The sequence below is a fragment of the Panulirus ornatus genome, chromosome 4 (assembly GCF_036320965.1).
Source record: "Panulirus ornatus isolate Po-2019 chromosome 4, ASM3632096v1, whole genome shotgun sequence".
Taxonomy (NCBI): Eukaryota; Metazoa; Arthropoda; class Malacostraca; order Decapoda; family Palinuridae; genus Panulirus; species Panulirus ornatus.
Window position 1 is genome coordinate 67,744,497 of NC_092227.1, and position 14,472 is coordinate 67,758,968.

At 40.6% G+C, this 14,472-nt stretch overlaps 1 protein-coding gene across 1 annotated transcript in view; it reads left to right on the forward strand.

Annotated features, from left to right (window-relative positions):
• Nucleotides 1–14,472, forward strand: part of Pgant35A (polypeptide N-acetylgalactosaminyltransferase 35A) — a 101,328-nt gene continuing 86,856 nt past the window's right edge. Inside the window, exons 1-2 of the mRNA XM_071691782.1 lie at nucleotides 1–6; nucleotides 419–460. Of these exons, the coding sequence (XP_071547883.1) occupies nucleotides 1–6; nucleotides 419–460 (48 nt within the window). The remainder of the gene's footprint in view (nucleotides 7–418; nucleotides 461–14,472) is intronic.

Here is a 14,472-nt window from a genome sequence, read left to right on the forward strand (position 1 = left end):
ATGAAGGTACCGTTTAAGTAACGTTTGAACCATCAAGGGGAATTTTTTTTTCCTTGATTTTCTGAAAATGCTCTAATTTCCATGATTGATCGACATTCTTACCTCAGTACACCCAACCTAATAATCTAACATTACCCTAACATAAGGTAAACATACCCAAATAACCTAATTCTTTTTCATGGTACAGTAGAAAACGCCACCACGTAGGAAAAGTTCCAAAGCACCAGCGACTGCTGGTAACGAGACGAGCGACTAACCTGTCACGTCAGTCAGTGTGCAGCTGGCTTTCATGGTGTGAGGAAGTGAGTTCGCTTGTGCTGTCATTGTGCAGGGTGGTTACTGCAGGCAACACCTGTGACACTGTTCGCGGATAACGCTGTAAACAGTGTTTCTGTGACGATGACATATCTTCCGGAAGTCGATCACCTTTGATGATTTCCAGTCGTGTTCAACTGTTCTGGTAGGTACTACATGATGATGGCCTCAGGTGAGGCAACGTGTCGTCAGGTTCTGTTGGTGTGAGCCACAGTGGTTGTGATGTACAGTTTCCATAAGGTAGAGCTGGGGTGAAGCACTTCTGGTATAAGGTCGTGTTCTATGAAGTAGTAATGTGAGATGATATTGCTGTGAGGAAAGTATGTAGCATTTGCTTGTCGTGAGGCGCTGGTGTGAGGTAGTATTGGTATGGGGTACTGGTGGTACTAGATACTATTTTTGTGTATAAGTGGTGTGAGTTTTGTGTGTGAATTAGCGTTACTGTGCTGGTGTTGCTGATAGGTGTTGTCATTATGCTTTGTTGCTGTGGTATGAGGAATTATTCAAATGAAATTGCAAGTGTGAGGCAGTGTTGGTGGGAGTTGTAGTTGGTATGTAGTACAGGTGAGAAAGTCTGACCGTCATTGATTTCGAGTCAAATAGCAATAGTTACGATGTTAATGACTGAGATCATTGTTTGTGTTCAAGCTTCCCTCTGTGTCAAATTATCTTTTGATTTGAAATTCAGCAGAGTCTAAATTTTGACCAAGCCGCCGTCTTGGGATGCGAATGACCCATCTAGTTAGGGGGTCTTGGCAGTTGACAAATGACATGACCAGGTAGGGGCTTTTGGCACGTGACCACCGAAACTTAATATTACACATTAGCAGAATCCATACTTGACAAAACGGTCTTATTTAGTGAAGTTTCTGCAGGTTGTAGCAGAAATGAGTATTTTTTTTTTTTTTTTTTACCGTTTCTGTTGACTTTGAAGGAAGATAAAACTCTCACAGGATCTAGACCACTTGCGGAAACCTATTCCAAACATAGGGAACTCGTAGATCTACACACTGGCCACGAGCCGCTTACTGAACGGGAAGATGAACTGATACAGTGACTGATTTGTGCGGGAGACGCGACGGGCGGTGTCAACAGGGGACGAGCATATGTGTTCCACCCCGTCGCACTTTCTCAAACGCTCAACCCTTGTACAACACTTTCCCAGTTCCCAGAATTATTATGACTGTTACATAGTAAAGGAAGAGCTGAGGATGCCAATTTTCTGTAAATGAATAGTATGAGTGTCAGGCAGTACTATAGTGTCATACATGAAGGTTATACTAAAAATAATTTAGCAAGACATTCTAATGGTAGTTGAAATTTCCTTTGACGTTTAGCAGTCAGGCACCAGCCAAGAACACAGGAAAAAAAAACATGGGTAGTCTCTCTCTCTCTCTCTCTCTCTCTCTCTCTCTCTCTCTCTCTCTCTCTCTCTCTCTCTCTCTCGTCAAGAACACGAAGGAAAAAAAAATTGGTGTCTTCTTCCCCCCTCCCCCCACCTCAATGTAAAAATGATGCATGTGGCCGCTAGTTTTGTATTAGGAAGATGTTACATGCGCGAGGCTCATTTTCTCACCCTTGTATATGTGCATTGGCTAAAACCACTATCTGTGCAGTACTTTGTAGGATACAATATGAGACCAGGGTCGATAAATATTGATATATGAGGGCTGTTCGGTCCGGAAGTTGGCAGTCGTGTTAAAATGGTGCCATATGTCAATTTACTGTGATATTTTCTTTCGTATTCGTTAATCATGTATGTAATATTGTAAATAGCTTTATGAAGTCACTCACACTGATGTATTATACCTTCACAAACAACGAAAATTTGTAGTTTACTAATTTTCAGAACTCGTGAAAGTTTGACCTTCCATTTTGGTAAAGGTCTATAATGTTCCAACAAGTTGTTACCTCCCCACTGAATAGTATTGTTCTGTAAAGGTGTATTATCTCCCCTCGTACAGATAAGCATCTGATATGGCGTCGGAAGTGTGTGTGTCTATTGTGTCGTATTTTATGAATACCCAGATATAGGTAATGAACACATGAATTGGTTATCTTTTTTATTTGGTGTAAGCGCCTCCTTGCCGCTATGACGGCATTAAACCTGCGAGGCATTGTGGATGCACGACACAGATATTATCATCACTCACGGCTTTTTAGATTCCCCCACGCCTGTAATGTTATGTTTAGTTCTCGGTTATAGTATTGGTATATTCTAATATATTATTTTACAATATCATTTATGATATACCCTTAAAATGCTACCACATTCGAGGCAAGGCATGTGGTGGAAGGCAAGAGGAGTGGCAGGGTCTGTGCTTGTCTGTTTGGACGGATGCATGCAGCAGGCGTCAGTCACCTCTCCAAACTCATCCCTTTTCTAATACGTCGCGGGTCAGGTGGCGTCTCGTATTTCATCATGGTTGCCTAAACATGCTCGGTGGGGCTGAGATCCGCGGATATGGCTGGGTGGGGATGTCGGGCAAACCTCTTCCTAACTGCTTGACACGTATGGATGGGGATATTCCCGCAGGAAGAAGCATCGCCTCAGCGGAGAGTTAGAAGAGCCTCCTCTAATACGTCAATATACTTCTGACCGATGAACCAGCTCTCACCAGCATCAACCAGCTGACTCACACCTCCTGTGCGCATCCATCCACACAGGTCAGCACTTACCCTGTCACTTCTTTTGCCCGTTCCACATGCCTCAAATCTCATAGCATTTAATTTGATATTTTGGGGAAATAATACTATAACATATTAGAATATACCAATAGTATAACGGTGAAATAGCATATAATATATAACACATTATATTTAAAGATAATCAAAGGAACAAACAGACACACTTGGACACTCACTGACGCAGTGCAAAAGAGAGCCACGGCAACTATTGACTATCTGCCAAGCATAACGTGCAGACGTGCGACCGTCGGTGCAGATGGTTCTTTCCTTCCCTCACAAGATACTATCGTCACAAAAGCTGTCTCCCTTGTCAGCATACTCAAGTGCTTATTCCATTCTGGTCTCCAGGTGGCGTTCACTCAACATTTGCTTGTTGCCGCTATGCGATCGTGACGCCCAGTGCAGTGATGATGCCAGTGTCGGGCTCATTGTGCTGCATTGCAGTCCCAGGTCATCCCATAAGCTGGCAGCTGTTGTGCACGGGTCGTCATCAGTTGCAGCCACAATGGCGGCCTGATTGAGTGAAACACCACGAAGAATAGTAGTACCAACCAGCAGATACTAGTCATGGACTGAATTTTCTTGCTTTATACCTGTTTGCCACATAATCACTTACCCCTACATTACGACATGATTACAAATAAAACCGATCCACCTGGTCCTCCTCCGAGGTGGTGTTGCATGGTCGGCTGTTGTGTTGCCGATCAGCTTTGGTCCCAGTCTCGCTATATTGCCTGATACATAGAGAGACGGTGTTCCGGTGGACACCGACCCGCCTCCGCCGAGCAATTTCAGAAATGCTGAGACCCTTATTGTAAAGGGCGACAATGGCTCTCCGCGTTTCCAGTAAGGTTTGCACGACAAATGTCACGAGAATTTGAGACAAAATCGTCACATGTTCGCTTTGATATAGTTCATAACCGGCAATGAAGCGTCTCGTGAACCAGGTTCATAATCAACAAACTCGGTCTCATGTTTCGGTTATTAGATGGCGAGAAAGCGCCAACACGAATCGTACACAGCGACCATAGCCCACGTATGCTACATTACTACGTTAGTTATATATATCAGGAGCGGTAACAACTTCCCCCTGTAGTGTGAGACGGCAATCACATACATGACTGATAAAGTATTCCCATATATCAACTAACTCCTGTGATGGGTACTGAATTGTGGTGGGTGAGGACAGGGATAAATGAAAACATACAATATATTAAACTTTCTTAATCATGTCGCAAATACGTGTACTTCTTTCTTCCCTTACCTCATAGATCTTTAATTTTCATAATTCTTCCACTATCACAAACCGTCTCGAAGGAACTCAGTGGTCTGTTGCTCTTTGTATAACATTGTAGAATGTTCACTGAAAACTGTAGTTGACTTCTCATCATCCTCCCCATTCATGACTCCCCTAAGATTATTATGTATGACTGAATTGTTTGGTGCTAAATGGTGAAGAATGAGGAAAAGTAATTAGTGCAATAACAAGTGTGATCTTACTATATGGAGGTCAACCTCCGAATCCTTAGTGACCTTCCTCCTGCATCACATGGTCAAGTTAGGTGTTGATTGATCAGCACTGGGGAAACATAGAAGGAACAGCTACACAATAGGAGGTGGGTCCAACTCACACTAACACCAAGACCTTCCTTTGTCCTACTGCAACGCTGACGGAGATGCGACCTAATGATAAGTGATGTGGTGAGTGTGATAATCGCAAGTACTTGTGTGTGATCACGGTGCCTGCCAACAGCAGGTGTAAACCTTCCAGTATCACTGAAACTTTTAATTTCCTTTGGGACATTACCTCATTTTAACGGCTGGTCACAAGCACGTTACATGGTTGCTGATAAGCAAAATACATACATTGAGGCCGTGACATCTTCACACAATTTCACCCATTCATTACTGGATTCATTGCTGGATCCTTTGATGCATACAAGCATCTAGAATTTTAGAGCGGCAGTATGAGATACGTTTGTCCTCACTGTGAACCTTTTCATTCTTACAAGAGCGATTTTGGTGGAGTGATGGAGGAATCACATTTGCACTTTCTTTGTTAAATATCATTTTGAATCATATCACTTTCACATGTTTCATTAATCAATGAAAGATCTAGGATACTTTAACATGGATCCAATAGAATATATCTCAAACTCATCATCAATAAATTCCGGACTACATGAACGTAATGTTCTAAGAAACATGAACTAGAATGATGATAGTTTAACTCTCGTGTTGAGCTGAGTGATAATAAGAGAGCAAACATTGATGGACTTTCTGTATATGGTAAATTCAAACATGTTTCTATCCCCATAGATCATGCAATCTAAAATGGTAATACAATTATTTTCCAATTCCACCGTAAATTTGATAGAAGATACTAAATTGTTCAGTAAAGGGAGAAATGTTTGTAAACTTTCGTTTGTTGGCCAAACACGAACATCATCTACATACCTATACCAAATTGCGTTAGAGGGTATGATATCTCTTAGTAACCCTGTTTCAGAGAATTCCATGAGAAGATTACTTAATACTAGAGATAAAGGGTTACCCATCGCCATACCAAATTTCTGAGCATAATATTCTTCATTAGATTGTAATAATCTTTTAAAATACACGGTTATCAATTCACTAAATACAGAATATGAAAGGTAAATCAATATTATCCTATATATCAACCAAATATTTTCATATATATATATATATATATATATATATATATATATATATATATATATATATATATATATATATATATATATATATATATAAAGCAGCAGCTGTCACGATGCACCGAAGCAAAAAGACAAATATGTAATGAATATACACAAACAGAGACAGCAGCGTAGGGGGCTGTAGAGTAGACAATGGAGACGGCCGATTCATGGGAGAAGTTGTTGACCAACCTGACTTCCGTTACGCACGCGCGCCACCCACGTAAACATTACCTAAAACCACTGTAATAAGAGTTAACACTGTGTGGCCGCCAAGACCACGGTAGATACGGGTCATGAGCTACAACGCCTGTCACATGGCAGCTAACACACCATCACCAACTGTGGAATAAGAAAAAAGATATCTAGTTCATGGTATCATTAACCCGGAAAACAAAATTTGAGTGAGGATTATCTATTTCAAGTGAAAGAAAGGGAAAATGTAATCATTTCCAACGAAAGAGGAAAAATGTAATTGTTTCCTGAGAATGACCGAGAAAATACGTTTTAGAAATTTTTGCTCAAATGCTTGCTATAATTCACGGACTTAAATTACAAACGAAACGCACCCGAGCATTTCCTCGCGCCAGCACAGGCGTGACGGGATTTCCTCGCTGGTGGTTGCCATATAGCTGTATCTATTACTTCATCCCAACCCTGACAGCCTCCAAGTTTTAATGGGACTGGGGAACGGAATTGTCACGTAAGCTTAACCGATCAAAGGCTGTTGGCAGTCCTACTGCTTAATTGACTAGGCGGCAATATATTCCAAAGTTGTTTGTAGCCATACTGCCTCCTGGTGGCCATACTCTCTTCTGTGCTGTCGATGGCCATGCTGGTCTCCTTAGCTGTTGGTGGCCATAATGTTTTCCTGGCTGTTTGCGGCCATACTCTACCCCCCTCCTCGGCTGTTGCTGGCCATACTACCCCCATTCCAGGCTATTGCTGACCGTACTGCCCACCTGGCTGTTGGTGGCACACTGTCTCCCTGGCTGTTGGTGGCCATATTGCCTTCCTGCATTTTGTGGACCATACTGTCTCTGTGGCTGTTTGCGGCCATAATATCTCCCTGGCTGCTGGCGGTCATACTGTCTCCTTTGCTGTTGGAGAATGGTGAGTATGCTTCTTTCCTGGCTGTTGGTGGCCATACTGTTTCCTTGGCTATTGGTGGCCACACTGCTCTCCTAGCTATTGGTGGCTACAATATTAAGTTTTATAGCGACGTATGGGAAGCAACGTTCAGGTAAAAGCAAAAGACTTTGATAAACCTTTCCTGAAGATATCTAAATCAAGAAAAAGATCGACTTGATTAGCTCGTTGCTGAGTGACGCGTGTTACAGGTCAGTGACGCGTGTTACGGGCCATGACGCGTGTTATGGGGCAGTGGCGCGTTGCGGACCAGTGATGTGTGATAAGCTTCAGAAATTATTATGTTTAGCTGATAGCTATTACCAGGAGATGGAGATATAATTCTTTTTTTTCTTTTAAACAAGGTGTTTAATCTTCTTCCTTTTCTTCTTCTCCTCATCCTCCTTCTTCTTCTTCTTCTTCGTCTTTTAAACAAGCTGGAGCTAAAGATCACTGCTGCAGTTAGAGTAAGGAAATTTTACCGGTCACGATTCTCTGTGGATATTAGTTCAGTGATATTATATCCCTTCCCTGTTGCGGGGTATTGCTCCTCATCTATTTTCCTGTTGGTGGTTGTGCCGCAGGGAATGGTGGGTGGAGAAGTGCATTCTCCTGTACTTAGTACTAGTATGATTTCAGGACGCAACTGCTGCCCACTATCAGTTGGTCTGTTACCTTTTGTTCATGGGTACACACAACACTTGTCGTCGCCGAGGGCGAAGGCGATGGCTCTTGTGAACTGATCCAAAATTAACTTAACCAAGCGAAAATTTTTATAAGAATCCAAATTAACGTCTTAAGTCACCCGCCATCTCCAACGATAATTATTTGGTGAAACCTTTCTCAGTTTCTAACCATGATATATTCTGACACATGAGCTAGCCCTTAGTAAATGTTTTGCTTGAGTGGATTTTAATGTTCTGTTTTATTGGTTAGAGGAGTTGCCATGACTTCTCTCTTCTGTCTTCTTTTAAGAGTGGATAGAGAAAAATATTAGGGTAGGGCAGAACGCTACATTACGCCCACAATGCCTGAGGGTAGACCGTACACTATACACTACACACCTGCCTCTACCAAACGGACGCTAGGGCATGGACTAGCATTACTTGAAAACCCATGGAAACTGTAACTTCCATCTGTGACCGTGGTATCACTAGCTTCATAAAAGAAACTTAGACAAATCTCTATGAAGGTAATGATAATAATAATAATGATAAAGATAAACAGGGTGTGCTGAAATGGTTTGGACATATGGACATAATTAGTGAGGAAATGTTGTCAAAGAGGATATATGAGTCAGAGGGGAAGGGAACAAGGACATGCGGGAAACCAGATTGGAGGTGGAAGAATAGTGAAAAAGATTTTGAGCGATCGGGGCCCGAACATGCAGGATTATTTGAAGTATAGAGGTGTTTGAATATCTTATCTTTTCATTCTAAAACAAAAAGTTTTTTGAGCTAAAAAACTTTTCTTAGAAAAAAGATTTCCTTTAAAAACTCATTATGAGACGTACATTTTATGCTGAATACAAATCTGGTGTTAGAATATGGTTTAGTAGTCTTTATGACATTCAATTAAGTTGTCGAATGAATTGAATATCAAAATTTTTCTGATCCTTTGTATCATATTTGCTGGGTATGTATCGGTGAATAAGAGCATTATGACATATTTTCTATGATTATTTCAAGTATAGAATTGTTTGAATACCTTATCTTTCAATTTTGAAATAATAGGTTTTTGAGCACAAAAAATACTTCAATTTTCATTTTTCTCAATAATAGATTTCCTTTAAAAATTCATTATAAGAAGTATTTTTCATGCAGAATATAAATCTGTTGTTAAATATCGTATATTTGTCTATATAACATTCAAATAAGCTGTTAAATTAAGTCAATTTCAAAATATTTCTGCCCCTTTGCATCATATTTCCTGGGTATGTATCGGTAACTGAGAGCATTATGATATATTCTACATAATTATTTGAATATATCCCTGGGGATAGGGGAGAAAGAATACTTCCCACGTATTCCCTGCGTGTCGTAGAAGGCGACTAAAAGGGAAGGGAGCGGGGGGCTGGAAATCCTCCCCTCTCAATTTTTTTTTCTTTTTTATTTTCCAAAAGAAGGAACAGAGAAGGGGGCCTGGTGAGGATATTCCCTAAAAGGCCCAGTCCTCTGTTCTTAACGCTACCTCGCTAATGCGGGAAATGGCGAATAGTATGAAAGAAAAAGAAAGAAAGAATTATTTGAAGTATAGAGATTTTTTGATATCTTATTTTACAGTTTTAAAACAAAATTTTTTGACTTATAAGATACCCCGAACTATAGATTTCCTTTAAAAACTCACCATGAGAAGTATATTTGATGATACAAATCTAGCGTTAAAATATCGTCTATTTTCCTACGTGACATTCAGTTAAGCTGTTAAATGAAGTCAGTTTAAAAAAAAAATAGCCTGATCCTTTGCATCATATTTACTGGGTATGCATCAGAAATTGAGAGCATTATGATATATTTTCCATGATCATTTGAAGTATACCGGTGTTTGAATATCTTATCTTTCAATTTTTGGCATACATCAGCATTTGGACAAGTAATCTATGGAGACACTCCATAGTTCTTTTTTTTTTTTTTTCCAAATACCATGTACCTTTTTGCAAGATTCTAGTTTTATCTTCAGCTTATCCCACTATCATCTTCTTTGGAATTTCCTCCTTAAATAACCTAAACTTATCTACAGTTTTTCAGATGTTAAGAATCATTGTAAACTGTGACATCCCGATACATATGAAAATAGTGACATTTTGATGGAATCATTTTTTAAGCATTTTATGGGATGGCATGAATACGAGTGATTTAGTGAACAAATAAAACATAAGCATATAATGGGATGGCAAGAATGCGAGTGGTTTAAGTCAACAAATAAAACATAAGCATATAATGGGATGGCATGAATACGAGTGATTTAGTCTACAAATAAAACATAAGCATATAATGGGATGGCAAGAATGCGAGTGGTTTAAGTCAACAAATAAAACATAAGCATATAATGGGATGGCAAGAAGGTGAATGGTTTAAGTCAACAAATAAAGCAGCTAATCACATGAAATGTACGAGTTAGACATAATGTGGTTGTGCACGAGGTTGTTTACAACCCGTATTACAAAGACAGGCACTTGAGAGCCACTTACTGAGCACGCATCCGATCGCAGGCAAGTTTCTGGCTTCACTCCCTTTTATTTTTTCCAATTTTGGTCGTTACTGGCGACATATCTCGAAATCTTAAGACTTTTGATATCGATGCAGTAATTTTGATGATATGATACAAAATGTAAAGTTCTAATTCAAATGTTTCTCTTTTCCTAATGTGTTCGGGCAAATGTTTTGATTGTTGGCTGCCTGGTGTGTGAGGGCTTGTACTTGTCACGTTGGCTTGTGTCCGAAGACATGATCATCCTAGTTATTCAGTGAAATCAACATCTTCAGGTGAAGGTTAGACATTTATCTAATAGTTAATTGGCAATGTCATGAATCAAGAATGTTTGTCAAGGAATAGCTGGTCCAAGGTTTCCAGACTTGTGAATAGACATGTTTATGTTAGTACTGTTTTTTTGCTTAACTGACACTGACACTGAGGAAACGGTGATATTGCTAAGCATAGAAGTGCTCTTCCATGTACTAATGAAAATTTGGAGATAGTGAACACTGAAATAGTATAAAAGTGTAACAGCGGGCGTTAGGATAGAATGTTTTGAATAACAGAATGGTAAATGTTAACCCGAATATTTACGAGTATAACTTGCATGTGCAAGATTTTAGAGTTATGGACCCGAATGGATTTGGTTAATTTTATCGTTTATGGACGCTGCCGTTCCAGATGATAGAAATCAATTGAACTGTTAGGAATACATCGTAACAGTATGTAGTGATGACATACGGCGTGGGATTTTGCGTGTAACATCTGTAACTCCATCGAATGTAATTTTTCGTGAAATGAGTAGGACTTTGAAGTTGAGGGAAACTGTGGGGTAGATACTAATGTGGCTGTAAATGAAAGTGGATTGAGGGATGGATGATTACTAGGGCTTATGCACTTGGCCATGAGAAGGAAGATCATGAAAGGTAAGTGTTTTGAGAGCAACTGAGTGAGTGTGTCGGCAGTTCTGATGCAAGATACTGGATATTAGTGGTGGGTGATTTAAATGTAAAGGTGATTAAAATGGTAGTTGAGGGTATGATTGATCACTTAGGATTTTCTGTGCATGTATAGATCATGGTGAAGTTCCTGAGGATTGGTGGAATGCTTGTATAGTGCCACTGTCTGAAGGGAAGGAGAATAAAGGTGAATGTTCAAACTACAGCCATGTAAATTCAAGTGTACTCCTTAAGTTGTATGAGAAAGTGGTGATTGAAAGGGTGAATGCATGTACAGAACATCAAATTGGGGATGAACAATTTGATTTCAGAAGGGGAAGAGGATATGTGGATCAGATGTTTGCTTTAAAGAATTTTTTTTTTTTTTTTTATACTTTGTCGCTGTCTCCCGCGTTTGCGAGGTAGCGCAAGGAAACAGACGAAAGAAATGGCCCAACCCCCCCCCCCCATACACATGTACATACACACGTCCACACACGCAAATATACATACCTACACAGCTTTCCATGGTTTACCCCAGATGCTTCACATGCCTTGATTCACTCCACTGACAGCACGTCAACCCCTGTATACCACATCGCTCCAATTCACTCTATTCCTTGCCCTCCTTTCACCCTCCTGCATGTTCAGGCCCCGATCACACAAAATCTTTTTCACTCCATCTTTCCACCTCCAATTTGGTCTCCCTCTTCTCCTCGTTCCCTCCACCTCCGACACATATATCCTCTTGGTCAATCTTTCCTCACTCATTCTCTCCATGTGCCCAAACCACTTCAAAACACCCTCTTCTGCTCTCTCAACCACGCTCTTTTTATTTCCACACATCTCTCTTACCCTTACGTTACTCGATCAAACCACCTCACACCACACATTGTCCTCAAACATCTCATTTCCAGCACATCCATCCTCCTGCGCACAACTCTATCCATAGCCCACGCCTCGCAACCATACAACATTGTTGGAACCACTATTCCTTCAAACATACCCATTTTTGCTTTCCGAGATAATGTTCTCGACTTCCACACATTTTTCAAGGCTCCCAAAATTTTCGCCCCCTCCCCCACCCTATGATCCACTTCCGCTTCCATGGTTCCATCCGCTGACAGATCCACTCCCAGATATCTAAAACACTTCACTTCCTCCAGTTTTTCTCCATTCAAACTCACCTCCCAATTGACTTGACCCTCAACCCTACTGTACCTAATAACCTTGCTCTTATTCACATTTACTCTTAACTTTCTTCTTTCACACACTTTACCAAACTCAGTCACCAGCTTCTGCAGTTTCTCACATGAATCAGCCACCAGCGCTGTATCATCAGCGAACAACAACTGACTCACTTCCCAAGCTCTCTCATCCCCAACAGACTTCATACTTGCCCCTCTTTCCAGGACTCTTGCATTTACCTCCCTAACAACCCCATCCATAAACAAATTAAACAACCATGGAGACATCACACACCCCTGCCGCAAACCTACATTCACTGAGAACCAATCACTTTCCTCTCTTCCTACACGTACACATGCCTTACATCCCCGATAAAAACTTTTCACTGCTTCTAACAACTTGCCTCCCACACCATATATTCTTAATACCTTCCACAGAGCATCTCTATCAACTCTATCATATGCCTTCTCCAGATCCATAAATGCTACATACAAATCCATTTGCTTTTCTAAGTATTTCTCACATACATTCTTCAAAGCAAACACCTGATCCACACATCCTCTACCACTTCTGAAACCGCACTGCTCTTCCCCAATCTGATGCTCTGTACATGCCTTCACCCTCTCAATCAATACCCTCCCATATAATTTACCAGGAATACTCAACAAACTTATACCTCTGTAATTTGAGCACTCACTCTTATCCCCTTTGCCTTTGTACAATGGCACTATGCACGCATTCCGCCAATCCTCAGGCACCTCACCATGAGTCATACATACATTAAATAACCTTACCAACCAGTCAACAATACAGTCACCCCCTTTTTTAATAAATTCCACTGCAATACCATCCAAACCTGCTGCCTTGCCGGCTTTCATCTTCCGCAAAGCTTTTACTACCTCTTCTCTGTTTACCAAATCATTTTCCCTAACCCTCTCACTTTGCACACCACCTCGACCAAAACACCCTATATCTGCCACTCTGTCATCAGACACATTCAACAAACCTTCAAAATACTCATTCCATCTCCTTCTCACATCACCACTACTTGTTATCACCTCCCCATTTACGCCCTTCACTGAAGTTCCCATTTGCTCCCTTGTCTTACGCACCCTATTTACCTCCTTCCAGAACATCTTTTTATTCTCCAGATGTGTAAGAATGTGTGTAAGAAATACATAGAGTAATAGAAGGATTTGTGTGTGGCTTTTATGGATCTGAAGAAAGCATATGATAGAAATGATAGATATGCTTTGAGAAGGTGTTAAGAATATATGGTATGGGAAGAAGACTGCTAGAAACTTTCGGAAGTTTTCATTAAGGGTGAAAGGCATGTGTGCGAGTAGAAAGAAAGGAGAGTGAGTGGTTCCAAATGAAGTTGGACAGCAGCAGGGGTGTGTGATGTCATCATGGCTGTTGAACTTGTTTATGGATGAGATGGTGTGGGAGGTAAATGCAAGAGTCTTGGACAGAGGGGTGATTATGCAGTCTGTAGGGGATGAGGGAGCCTGAGAAGTACGTTTTTTGGTGATAACACTGGTAGCAGATTCAAATGAGAAATTGTATAAGTTGTCGGAGGATGTGGAAAGAGTGGTGGTGTATATGGGTATAAATGAAAATTATCAGGAAGAGGGAAAGGAGGATATGCAATTGTGTTATCACTATGAGTGTGGGAGTGTGTTACAGAGTATAGATGGAATGGATTAAGAATAGTGTGGGTGAAAGGAAAGACTGGCATTGTGAAGTATGCATGGGTATTTGTATATGCATCTGTGAATATTAAGACTGTGCAGGGTAAGGATGAAATGAAGCATTTCTGGAGAAACTTGAATGACTGTATAAATAGTTTTGAGAAGGAGATAAAGATAGTTGTAATGGGTGATATGAATGTGAAGGTAAGATGAATTTGGTGAGGTAGTTAGTAAATGGGGAGTGTCTGGACTAAATGAGAACGGAAGTTATCTTGTGGATGTCTGTGCTGAGAGGAATTTATTCCTTACAAACACTTCTTTTTAACACAAGATGATCCACAAATGTATGTGAAACAGTGGAAGAGAACATAAGGGTTTGATTATGTGACAGTGGGTGAAAGGAGGAGAAGGTTGTGCTGGATGCTAGAGTTTGTAAAGGATTCTTTGGAAACTCTGTTGCAGATCTTTTGGAGGTGAGGGTCAGGGAGAAGTGGAGGTATGGTGAAAGGAAGAATGAAGGTGTAACAGGGTTGGCAAGTGAGAAAATGAATCAGAAAGAATGCCAGGGAGGAGTATAGAAGAAGGATGACGTAAAGTTTGTGAAAGTGCAGT